This window comes from Rhinopithecus roxellana, chromosome 8 (assembly GCF_007565055.1).
Source record: "Rhinopithecus roxellana isolate Shanxi Qingling chromosome 8, ASM756505v1, whole genome shotgun sequence".
NCBI classification, from domain to species: Eukaryota; Metazoa; Chordata; class Mammalia; order Primates; family Cercopithecidae; genus Rhinopithecus; species Rhinopithecus roxellana.
The window spans coordinates 52,692,408-52,704,737 of record NC_044556.1 but is presented as its reverse complement, the minus strand read 5'-3'; the positions used below and the strand labels follow the sequence as shown (position 1 = coordinate 52,704,737).

The 12,330-nt window shown below is 41.0% G+C and overlaps 1 protein-coding gene across 1 annotated transcript in view; it reads right to left on the bottom strand.

Moving 5' to 3' along the window:
* SPAG17 (sperm associated antigen 17) overlaps window positions 1–12,330 on the bottom strand; it is a 258,327-nt gene that overhangs the window by 17,628 nt on the left and 228,369 nt on the right. Inside the window, exons 44-46 of the mRNA XM_030935882.1 lie at window positions 5,100–5,236; window positions 3,553–3,737; window positions 1,721–1,781 (exon numbers count right to left, since the gene is read on the bottom strand). Of these exons, the coding sequence (XP_030791742.1) occupies window positions 1,721–1,781; window positions 3,553–3,737; window positions 5,100–5,236 (383 nt within the window). The remainder of the gene's footprint in view (window positions 1–1,720; window positions 1,782–3,552; window positions 3,738–5,099; window positions 5,237–12,330) is intronic.

Here is a 12,330-nt window from a genome sequence, read left to right as displayed (position 1 = left end):
CCTACTTTAAATTAAAATGAGATTTGCTAACTTCCCAGAACAGTGGAAGAAGGGCTTGTTTTGATTTTTGTCTTTTGCCTTATGTTGTGAAGGTTCTGAAATCTTGACACAATACAGTGGTGAATTACTTCAGGCCAGTACTTGTGAATTAGTGGATATAATCCCAAAATGTTTCTGTTTGGAGTTTTAGCCTGTATAATACTGTTTTCTGTAGAGCATATTACAGCTAGAAGGGGGCTAAGAAATAATCTGGTCTGAACTTTACAGATGAGGAAAACAAGGCTCAGAGCATTAACTGAACTGCTTGATGGCACAGTCGTGACAAGAAGTCAACTGACTTTGCGCTGTACCAAACCAACCCTTTTGTGTGAGCCTATGACTGGGGCTGCTTTAAGAGCTTCAGACTCTGGGAGCATTGGGTGCTTGTTAACAGGACTGGATAATTCTGTGCACTGTTCCCATAGGCCTATGTGCTCTTCCCATCTGTGATGAGTGAGTCACGTGTCTGCCAGACCAACTCACTTCATTCTGTCACTCAATCACACCTCTCTCGAGTACCCACTATGTGCCTGGCTCTGTAAGCTTCTCGTGTGTCTTACTCATTTTTAACATCCTCTGTGCCCTGGCCACTTTCAATGGCATATGGGAGGAACTCAAAATTTGCTGAGTGAAGTATGAAGTAAAAGGCGTGTTAAAGCAGCCAGATGATGCACGGATAAAGACTTACAAATGTGACTATTATATTTTAGGATGAACTTATGTTTACATCATCCTATATTTCTGAAATTATAATTTAAAGTGAGACTAGGCTATTAATATGCATATTTTTTACTAAACATGCCATTTTGGAGGATGTATCAAAGTCAGAATAGGTTGACATTTTTTATTTTGTATTTTCAGAGATCTTTGGAGAAATGAGGCAACTTATGAGTTTAATAAATATGATTTCTTGGCTGGGTGTGGTGGTTCATGCATGGAATCCTGGCACTTTGAGAGGCCAAGGCAGGTGGATAATGAGGTCAAGAGTTCGAGACCAGCCTGACCAACATGGTGAAACCCTGTCTCTACTAAAAATACAAAAATTAGCCAGGCGTGGTGGCGTGCACCTGTAATCCCAGCTACTCGGGAGGCTGAGGGAGGAGAAGTGCCTGCACCCAGGAGGTGGAGGTTGCAGTGAGCTGAGATCCGGCCGTTACACTCTAGCCTGGGCAACAGAGCAAGACTCTGTCTCAAAATAAAAATAAATAAATAAATAAATAAGCAAACAAACAAACAAATATGATTTCTTAGTATAGCATTAAATAATATTCTCTGGCAAATACCAAGAGTGCAAACCAGATTTACATAAAATATAAAGAATGGAATAATTATTTTTCAGTTTGCATAAGGATTTACTTTTTAAAACGGTAGTTTTTATACAGCGGTACATAACTGTAATATTGGGACAAGTGAGGTGAGCTTCAGAATTGTTTTCATAGCTGGCAGTTTAACTCTGTTTATGCATAGGATCGGTCTCATGGTTACTATATGGAATGAATGCAATCAAGCCACATACTGTATCACTACCAAAAATCTTTTGCTTATGATATTAAAAACATTAGACTTATACATAGTTTAAAATGAATGGGCAGAATGATTTCAAAGCCCACTTCACTGGAAACCTATATATGTTCATTTGCATGCACGCAAGGACACACAATAGATGGCATATAGGACTTACGGGTCCAGGTTTGTAAGTCACTTTCAGTCCTGTGCTGGGTGGGGGCTGCTTTACTTTAAACCTACAAGGCAGCAAGATGAAAATAAATTTATGCCATAATGAAAAACAGGAGCAATGAATAAGCTGGGATGTTATAAAATAAGGAAGGTGTTAATATTTGCTACACAGGAGCCGGGGGTCCATACCATTAGAAAACCAACTTTAATATTCAATTGGGAGAAGAATCTGGGGCCCATTCCACAACTGCCTTTCCAACAGTTTTCATCAGCATAAAACGGGCTCCAACCTGAGTTTCAACCCTTCGTTACTGGTTGCTGATGAGCAGTCCAGGCTTGGGCAGTGGGACTGTTCGGCTGGTGTGTGCATTTCAGCATAGCTGCCAGCATGAATGCAAATGCTGGCAGCCGGGTCATTAAGTTGAAGAATAAAGGCTCTTTTGGAAGGCAGTGGAGCATGGGAGCCAGCTTTGCTCTGTCTTAGTATGGGGTTTGCATGTTTGAGGAGAGGAGAAACAGAAAGGCTCAGAAAACGTCGAAGAACTTGAAAAGCTCTGAGCTCACACATGGTGCTTATTGATCTCTCTCTCTTCCTGTGGTTTGTGGGTTCTGCTTGAAGGTTAAAGACCTGGAGTAAATTAAAATGCCAAGGAAAGCCTACCTCCACTCTGACCCCAACACTGCTTCTTCCTCCATCAACCTTGCTGTCTGCTCTATCGTGGCTGAATTAACAAGCTGAGGAGTGAAATCTCCAAAACTAAAATTTTATACTGGAGCAACAGGACCCGCACGAATGAGTTTTATTAGTTTGAGGTTGACTCTCTATTTCTCCCCACCCACTTTGTTGGCAACAACCTAAAAAATAATAATGTGTGATTTGGTGGCCTGAGTTCCACATCAGATTGTTTCTCAGGAAGCAAAGGTCATTCCTGAAGCTGGGATTTGCCTCAACTGAAATAACTGAAATGGGACAGGGATCTTTCAAACTGGATGCTTCTATCATTTTGTTTTATCTGATTTCCAATCATCAATCAGAATCACAAACATTCATGAAGGACTTACCACTGAACTCTGAAAATGACTGCAACTGAAATAAACATATATTCCATTTTAATGGAAGTAATACACATGCTTATGTTTAAGATATAACTTAACAGCTTAAATAAAATATAAAAAATATATTACATTTAAGATATAATAGTGGACATTTTGTACTTGGGAATGGTTTGGTAGAGGTATATGGTTTCTTGGTCCAATGGAAAGGTTTGAAATTTCACACAAAACGAAGTATTAGTAAAGCAAGTGGGGGGACTCAGGAGATCTGAAGTCTGGCCTCTGCTAACCTGCAAGATGTTAAAACAAGTTACACAGTTTCTCCTTTTATAGTAGTCTCATAAGGTTTTTCCCTCCATTATGCAGAAACAATGTAATTAAAAGTGCTTTTCAGATCATACTGTGAAAACAAACATCAGCTGGTATTATTATAGTTAGTGGATTTGTGAAAAAGACTTTCAATTATTGTGCATTAGTAGCTATAACACTTGTACAACCTCCTCCTTTTTTTTCCACTAGTGGAGATCAGGATGTGAGTTGCTTTTAGCAAAGTATGAATAATGATGAACAGGAGGGCAAGGAAGTATCTACCATATAATTGGAACCCGATAAACACTCACTGATTTGTTGATGAATGAATGAGTGTGTAAATGACTGAATGAATCATGTGAAGATTCAAGGAGTAATTATAGTTCAGTTCCATAAACATTTACTGATGGAGGTGACCAAAGACAAGTCACAGGGTAGGGAAAGGTAGGCAGACCTTTGGTCCCTTGGCCTCACCTGCAGAAGTCCACTCCAACATTCTTGAGCTTTACAACTGTGGCATAGGTATGTCCTTCCTTAAGCACTCCAAACTTCACTGATGACGGGAGAAGATGGAACCCAAAAGGGGATGACTGTGCATTATTAATGGCGGCAGATGCAATAGAGGATGTGTTCACTTTTCCTCCAACAGAATCTTGCACCTTTGCATTAACGAAAAATTAATAAAATGGTTCTATTTTGAGTTCCCAAGATTAGAAAAAAAAAAAAAAAAAAAGGCCCTTTCACCAGAGGAAAATAACTTTTTGGTTGCTGGAGGAAATGAATGTTTATAGTCTTATGTAATCCTTACAACAGCCGTGTAAGGAGGTATTTTAGGCTTTGTTTTAAGGATAAGGAAGTCAAGTTCAGAGAACTGAAAGATAATTGTTCAAGTGGTAAGTAGCATAGCAAAGATTCAGATTCAAGTTTGCCTGATTCTAGAGTCTGTGCTCTTTCATCTGTGCCAGTGGTCATCAAACATTAGCTTCCATCAGAATCTCCTGGAGGACTCATTAATAACAATACACAGATTGCTGACTTTACCCCCAGAGTTTTGCATTCTGTTCGTTGGGGGCAGGGCCCAAGAATTTGCATTTATAACAAGTTCTTAGTGTTGGCAATGCTGCTGGTCAGACAACCACACTTTGAGAACCATTGGTATATGCCCTTATTATTCCTCACATCAGCAGTGCTGACATCATCTCAGAGTTTGTTAGAATTGCAGAACCCCATGCCCTACACCAGACCTAGTGAGTCAGAATCTGTATTTTAATAACATCCTGAGGTAATCCATATGCACATTAAAGTTTGAGACATACTGTAATATTGTCAGTTATATATAACAATAAATTCTGTGATGGAGATGAACACAGTGTGCCATGGAAGAAAAAAAAGATAATTATCAAAACTGGTGGACTCCAGAAGGTTTCCCAATAGAACTGGGTGGAATCTTAATCTTAGAGGCTCTGAGGAAGAAAGGAGCTTGGTATTTTTAAAAATGAAATCTACAATGGCTGAATTATAGTGAGTTTGACTCAGGGTGAGGGCGAAGAAGCAAATGGGGCCTTGTCCTCATGTTAAGTCATTTGGATTTTATCCTAAGCGTCATGGCAACGGTGGCCAATGATTCCTTTAGCCAGTAGTAGTATGCTGGTAAACTGGCTGTCTGAAAACAATTCTGATTTCTAGTGTTCACTAATTTTATGGTGCAAGTACTCCCAGCATGGCTGATTTCAAGCTATCAGTGGTTTGATAACTGGCTCATAAAATTTCTCCCAGGAGCCTGTATGAGCCAGCTCCATCAAAGCACTGCCTGTGTTTACATGTGTGAGATGAAAGTTTAAAGAGCTTCATGGTGAGATCAATACAGTCAATAGCAGTACACAGTGGCTGGAAACTAATAACTTCAATGAATCAGAATTACATAAAATCTACAAAAGGAGCAGGATTGAAAAAAATAAAAAGTAAAGAATTACATCAAATGCTGATTGGCTGTGGGGAATTTGTTCTCATGTTTGTTTTACCTTTGCAAGAGGTTGAGACTTAGGCTTGGAACTCAGCAAATAATGAGGCAACTTCACTTTTTCTTTTCTTGCTTGTCCCGCAACATCCTGCAGCAAGGACTGGGTTGGAATTTTCACAGGCTCATAAGATTCTGGTTCTGTTAGAGAGAAAGCTTAAATTATGCCACATGGACATTTTATTCAAAGACATTGGAAGTAATATCAGAGTATATAAGAACATAAACCAACTTGGAAACTTTTCTTCTTTGCTTTTCAAAGAGCTTATTTATTTATATTTATTTTATTTAATTTCAATTTTTCTTTTAGATTTACTGCAGGTTTGTTACAAGGGTATAATGCATGATCACGCTGCCCAAATAGTGAATATAGTACGCAATAGGATGTTTTTCAGCCTGCCTCCTCCCTTCCTGTCTCCTTTCGGAGTCCCCGCTGTCTCGTTCCCCTCTTTATGCCCACGAGTATCCAAGATTTAGCTTCTACCCAAGTGAGAACATGTGATTTTGGATTTTCTGTTTCTGCATTAATTTGCTTAGAATAATGGCTTGTAGCTGCATCCATGTTGGTGCAAAGAACATGATTTCATTCTTTTTCGTGGCTGCATAGTATTCTATGGTGTACATGTACTACATTTTAAAAATTCAGTCCATCATTGATGGGCACCTAGGTTGGTTCCATGTCTTTGCTATCGTGAACATTACTGCAGTGAACATGTGAGTGTATGTGTCTTTTTGATAGAAATATTTCTTTTTCTTTGGCTGTGTATCTAGTAATGGGATTGCTGGGTCAAATTGTAGTTCTATTTTTAGTTTAAAGAGCTTATTTAAAAGGAGAAAAGTCTTCTGTTAATTCTTGCCTTTTCATTTAACAAAGTGATTTTACATACATGACCTAATACTGGTCCTCACACAACCCTATAAGGTGGGCAGTACAGATGTTATTAGCATCCATTTTTTTAATAAATGAGAAGAATAAGATTCTAAGAAGTCAAGTGGCTTGCCTAGGATGAACTGAATTATACCCAGGTCTTCAAGGTTCCTTCTATTAAATCAACAATACATAATACAATACAACATTAACTCTGAAAGATTTCTTGAAACTAATGAGTAAAAAAAAATCCCAATAATTTTGATTCTACTACTATGTTTATAGTTTTAAAAAGTGTTTAGTAAGTATAGATAAATTAAGCCATAAAATTAAATCTTCAAATCACTAAATTCGGTGATTTGTTCTTTTCCTCAGTTGCATGAGGGAATGAGCAAGTGTAGGAAATCCATGCAGCAGTAGCTGTGTGTCTTTGTTCCACAGATCCAGGAGGTGGAAATAAGAATGGTATTTTAGGCCGGGCGCGGTGGCTCAAGCCTGTAATCCCAGCACTTTGGGAGGCCGAGACGGGCGGATCACGAGGTCAGGAGATCGAGACCATCCCGGCTAACACAGTGAAACCCCGTCTCTACTAAAAACTACAAAAAAAAACTAGCCGGGCGACGTGGCGGCGCCTGTAGTCCCAGCTACCCAGGAGGCTGAGACAGGAGAATGGCGTGAACCCGGGAGGCAGAGCTTGCAGTGAGCTGAGATCCGGCCACAGCACTCCAGCCTGGGTGACAGAGCGAGACTCCGTCTCAAAAAAAAAAAAAAAAAAAAAAAAAAAAGAATGGTATTTTAGATCATGGTAGTTAAAAATCCTTTCCTGCATTCAAACCAGGAAGAGAGGAAAAGGAAGGGGACTAATATTTGAGTGTCCACGATCTGCAGGTGAGTGCCACACATGTTTTTACACCTGAATGAGGGGGCTCTGGCAGTTATAATCTTGGACTGCTCAGCATTCTTCCCGTCCTCCATCTCTATGCAAACTACTGCCACACACATCTGGTGCCAGGACATCCCTGGTCCCAACCATGAGGAGCAAAGGCCAGTCAATGAGGTCCCTTCCCTGGATATTTCCACTGAAGCGGACAGCGATAACCCCATCTTACATACTAGGTTATGGATCTGGAAGAATCAGAATCTTAGGCCTTTATGGTCATGATCTCTGCCACATGGAAATAACCTGTCCTTTGTAGGAGAGGATAAAACCAAACAAGAAAAAGTAGGGATGGGTCATGGTGGAGGCAGGGAGGATATGGAGAGAAACAGGCATTCAGACAACACGAATACTTTCCTGGAAAGCCAGAGTACCTGAAGCCAAATGCCCCTGAGCTAGCACCACAGCCACACAGCCACTTTTCTGTGGTTTGCTTCTGGTCACCAATAAATTTCCTTTTTCATTGTTGTCATTCAAGTGAATTTGAGTTTAAGTTCTCATGGCTGTAAACTGAAAAGTCCTAACTAATATAGTTGCAGTGTCTTTTTTTTTTTTTTCTTTACCAAAGGAAACAGAGGATCAGAGGATTAAATAACTTGTCCAAGAAACTACAATGAGGGTCAGGGCTGGAATGTGGACCTAAGTGTGTTGGAACCACAAGGAACATGCTCCTTTTACTACTCGGAGTGTCCCAAACCCATTCGTGTATCACAGTCCCTAGGCTGTTTTTGGAAGAATAGAGATTTCCAGTCCACATGCCAGTAAAGCCCTATTCCTGACCAAAACAGAATCAGAATCTCTGGGAATGGAACTCAGTGATCAGTGCTTTAATGTATTTATTCCCTTTGATCACCATTCTCTGCATAGACAACCATTGTAGTAGCTTGGTACAGTTTTTGTTCACATCCTTGCCATATGTGTATTACTGCTTTGTGTGCATGCATGTATCAGTCTAATAAGTACTAATTTGTTGCTCATACTATTATTATTAATAGTAAATATGGTATGGAATTTATCATGAGCTGGACACTGTGCTAAGTATTTTACATACATTAACTAATTTAATTTTCACAGCCTTGTGATATATAGAGCATTATTTCCCCTTTACAGAAGAGAAACAGGAAGAGATAAAGGGTTTAAATAATGTGCCCAGTGTTCATAGCTATTACACTAGGAGCCCAGATGTGAACCCAGATAGAGCCTGTACTCTTAGCTCTGCTCTATACTAGACTGTCTCTCATAAAACATGCAGATTATTATTCCACTGAGCCTGCCTAGGGCTTCTCCAGGGATCGGGATCATGGGGGAGGGAGTCCTTGAGGGTCTTGGAGCCTTGGTAATCAGTGGCTGATTACCAGCTGAGGTACTTTAATATTTGAACAAGTGGTACAATCCAACTAGTGCGTTCATCTCAATATTACTGCTGGACCTGAGCCGACTGAAGAACCAGTAGTGGTTCCTTGTTACCATGCTGAGGAAGGCTGGATTATTTATTCACAATTATTTACTTCCCCTTTGAGGATGGCTTCCCTGTAGGTGGAGTATATTTCTCTGCTCCATTGACTTTAAGCTTGGCCACGGGACTTGCTTTAACCAACAAATGTGTCTGTGGATGGCAGTGTGTGCCAGGCTGAGCAGAGGCTGTGAAGTGCAGCATGCGTTTCTGCTGGTCTCTCTTGAGCTTTGACCCTCTGCTGTGAGGACGGCTTGCCCAGCATGGTGGCTCCTTGGCTCCTACAGTGTGGCATTCTTGGAATACACCTGAACCTTACCTGCAGCCGGAGGTGTGCTGGTGAATGGTTAACAACTACCTTTCCCAGGATAAACTTACCTGGTTTGTGCCAGTCTGGGGCAGAGCTGCCATGGACATCCACAGGCCCACAGACTGGCTCTTTTAAGCCACTACAGGATTTGGCGGTGCTTCCATGCAGTGTTATCACAGTGAGCACTGAACCCACGTTTTATTTTGCAAGTCCAAACCTTCCCTAGCTGACTCTATTGTATTTTCTGGATATCACCTTGTATTAGTACCAGATAAAAACACTCTTATCTACTTACACTGATTTCCTGTTCATTTCTCCCTTTAAGCTTTTGAACACATTCATTTTATTTTGAATAAAATATTCAGGCCAGGTGTGGTGGCTCATGCCTGTAATCCCAGCACTTTGGGAGGCCGAGGTGGGCGGATCACCTGAGGTCAGGAGTTTGAGACCAGACTGGCCAACATAGTGAAACCCCATCTCTACTAAAAATACAAAAAAAAAAAAAAAAGAAAAAAAAATTAGCTGGCGTGATGGTGGGCGCCTGTAATACCAGCTACTCAGGAGGCTGAGGCAGGAGAATCGCTGGAACCCGGGAGGTGGAGGTTGCAGTGAGTCAAGATCGTGCCACTGCACTCTAGCCTGGGTGACAGAGCAAGACTCCCTCTCAAAAAAAGAATTAATTAATAAAATAAATATTCTTTTCTCTTCCCTACACCGGGAATGTAGTATAATATAATATAGAGAATAAGGAGTCTTGAAACTCATTCTAACCCTAGCTCAGTCACAAATTTGCTGTATGATTTTAGATGTCGCTTGAACAGGTTTCAGTTTCCTTAGGTAAAATGAGGGTTATTGCAGGTGATTCACCTTTTAAATCTTAAAATCTATGAAATTCTGTTTATTTTTCAAGACCATTCCTTACATAAAGCTTTCTCCATTGCTTTGTGTTAATTCCTTCCTACTCTTAATTTCTTTAAACTTTTTATATCAAAATTAAATTTTCCATTTACAGTGGAGTCATATTATTGTCCCTTATCTCAAGTACCTCGGTACCCAGGAGTGCAGCGGGTGTTTCAAACAATGTATTTCTCCTCCTTCAAAGCTTTGTTTCTTTGAAGCTTGTGCCATCAGACTGTATTAGTTACTACTTCTCCAAGTGATTTTCATTTACTGACCACTCTCGATCATTGCCTTTATTCACTGGTGATTTTAACACCTGAGAGGGTCTCCCACTTTCTTTCCTGTTGACATCACCTGGATGATCTATCCAACACCCTGTCTTATCTGATTCTTGATCACACCGTTTCTTCATCTTTTCCACCTCACAATCTCATGGCCACATTTTTTACCTTGCCAACCCCGATAATATTACCATTTCAAACTCTGTTTCCAGCACCCTTTCTGGATTACCACCTCCTATTCTTCTAGCTTATTATTCTGCCATATCCAGCAGGCAATTATTTGACCTCACTGAGGTCTCTCACCAACACTACCACCTTACACAAGCAGTCCCTCCCTTCTTGTTTTGCTTTCCTGCTTATCTGGAATAGATTTGATGTTCTATCATTATATCCACTCCTTTGCAATCAGACTGGAATTCCCTCATCCATCTTCCCCATACCAAACCTATCAACCTGCCTGCAAATGTATCCCTACTCTCTCTCTTCTCTCCTGTCACTATGGAGGAGGTGACCCTATTCATATCTAAGGTTAATTCTGTCACTCAAGGCTTTCCCCAGATGCCATGTTCTTCCATCTTCTTTAGGATCATGCGGTCTTGCACCTTAGGTGCCCCTTTCTCTGGCATCATCAGGCTCTCTCTGGTGTGGAATTATCATCATTTGCAAAACAAATAGGCTCTAGTATGCCTAATCTTTAGAAAAATATCTCTTCCTTGACTACATATTCCTCTTTTATCTGCAACCCCATTTCTTTAGTCTTTTAAGCAAAACTCTAGGGTAAAGCTGTGTAGTCTTGTGCTGCCACCATTCTATTACCCACTTCACTTAGGCTTCAATCCCCTCCATGCTCTGAAACTGCCCTTGTTAAGTTCACCAGTGATCTCCATCTTGTTCGAGCCCATCTTCCTTCCTCATCTTGCTTGACCTTTCAGGGGCATTTGATACACTCAAAACACTCAGTGATTTCACACTCCTGTTATTCTGCTACCTTACTGGCTGCTACCCCTTTCCCTTTCCCTCCCCCTCCCCCTCCCCCTCCCCCTCCCCTCCCCTCCCCTCCCCTCCCCTCCCCTCCCCTCCCCTCCCCTTCCCTTCCCTTTCCTTTCCTTTTCTAAGGAGTTTTGCTCTTGTTGCCCAGGCTGCAGTGCAATGGCGTTATCTCGGCTCACTGCAACCTCTACCTCCTGGGCTCGAGCGATTCTCCTGCCTCAGCCTCCCGAGTAGCTGGGATTACAGGTGTGTGCCACCATGCTTGGCTAATTTTTTGTATTTTTAGTAGAAACAGGATTTACCATGGTAGCCAGACTGTTCTCAAACTCCTGATCTCAGAGATCCACCTGCCTCAGCCTCCCTAAGTGCTGGGATTACAGGCGTGAGCCACTGTGCCTGGCCTACTGGCTTCTTTTTAATGGCCTTTACTGGCTCTTCCTCTGCCTGACCTTTACCTTCTAGAGTTTGCCTCAGGACAGCCATTCTCAAGGCATGAACCTATATCAGCAACATCAGTGCCACGTGCGAACTCATCAAAACTACAAATTCTCAGCCTCACAATCGGTTTAACCCAAGAATCATCTTTGATTCCTCTTTTTGTCTCACTCCTGCATCCTCTTGAGCAGCAAATTCTATTGGCTCCACCCTCATGATATAGTTCCTATTAATTTCCTTCTCACCATTCCCACTTCGCCCACCATAGCCCAGGTCTTTAGCAACTCTCACATGTGCCACTTCTCTTATTCCTTGCTTGCTCTTTATCTCACTCCTCCCTTTCCTTGCCACGAGTGGTTATCCTCACAGAGTGATCTTTTAAAAATAAAAGTTAGCCATGTAACTACACTGCTCAAAACCTTCCACTGATGTTAGAATAAAACTGCACTGAGAAGTACTACATGATCTCATCTCTGGCCCTCTGTCTGAGCTCATCTCCTTCTGCTTTTTCCTTCGCTCATTTTGTTCTAGCTACATGCCTCCTTAATGTTTCTTCCCCTCAGGACCTTCATACTTGCTATTCTCACTACATGAACTATTCCTCTCTCCCAATTTTTGCAGGGCTAACTCCTTCTTGTACTTGTCTCAACTCAACTATATTTTCACAGAGAGGCCTTCTAATCTCCTAATGGAATGTTGTCCCTCTCCCCAAGTCACTCTCCATACATTGTACTGTTTTATTATGTCATAATATTTATTACAACCTGAATTTATCTGAGTTATTTATTTGTTTACATATTGTCTACATTTGCCCATAATATGAGAGGAGTCTAGCTCCATCAGATATGGTCTCATCACTGTTGTATATCCATGTCTAGAACAATGTCTAGCACACAGTAGGCACTGAGTAATTATCCACTGAACGAATAAAACTTGTAGGAGAGAAGTTTAAGTTAGAAATGCAAAAGTCTTGTATGGGGTAAATCCTTTTTCTTTTTTCTTTTTCTTTTTTTTAAGACAGAGTCTCACTCTGTTGCCTAGGCTGGAGTGCAGTGGCACGA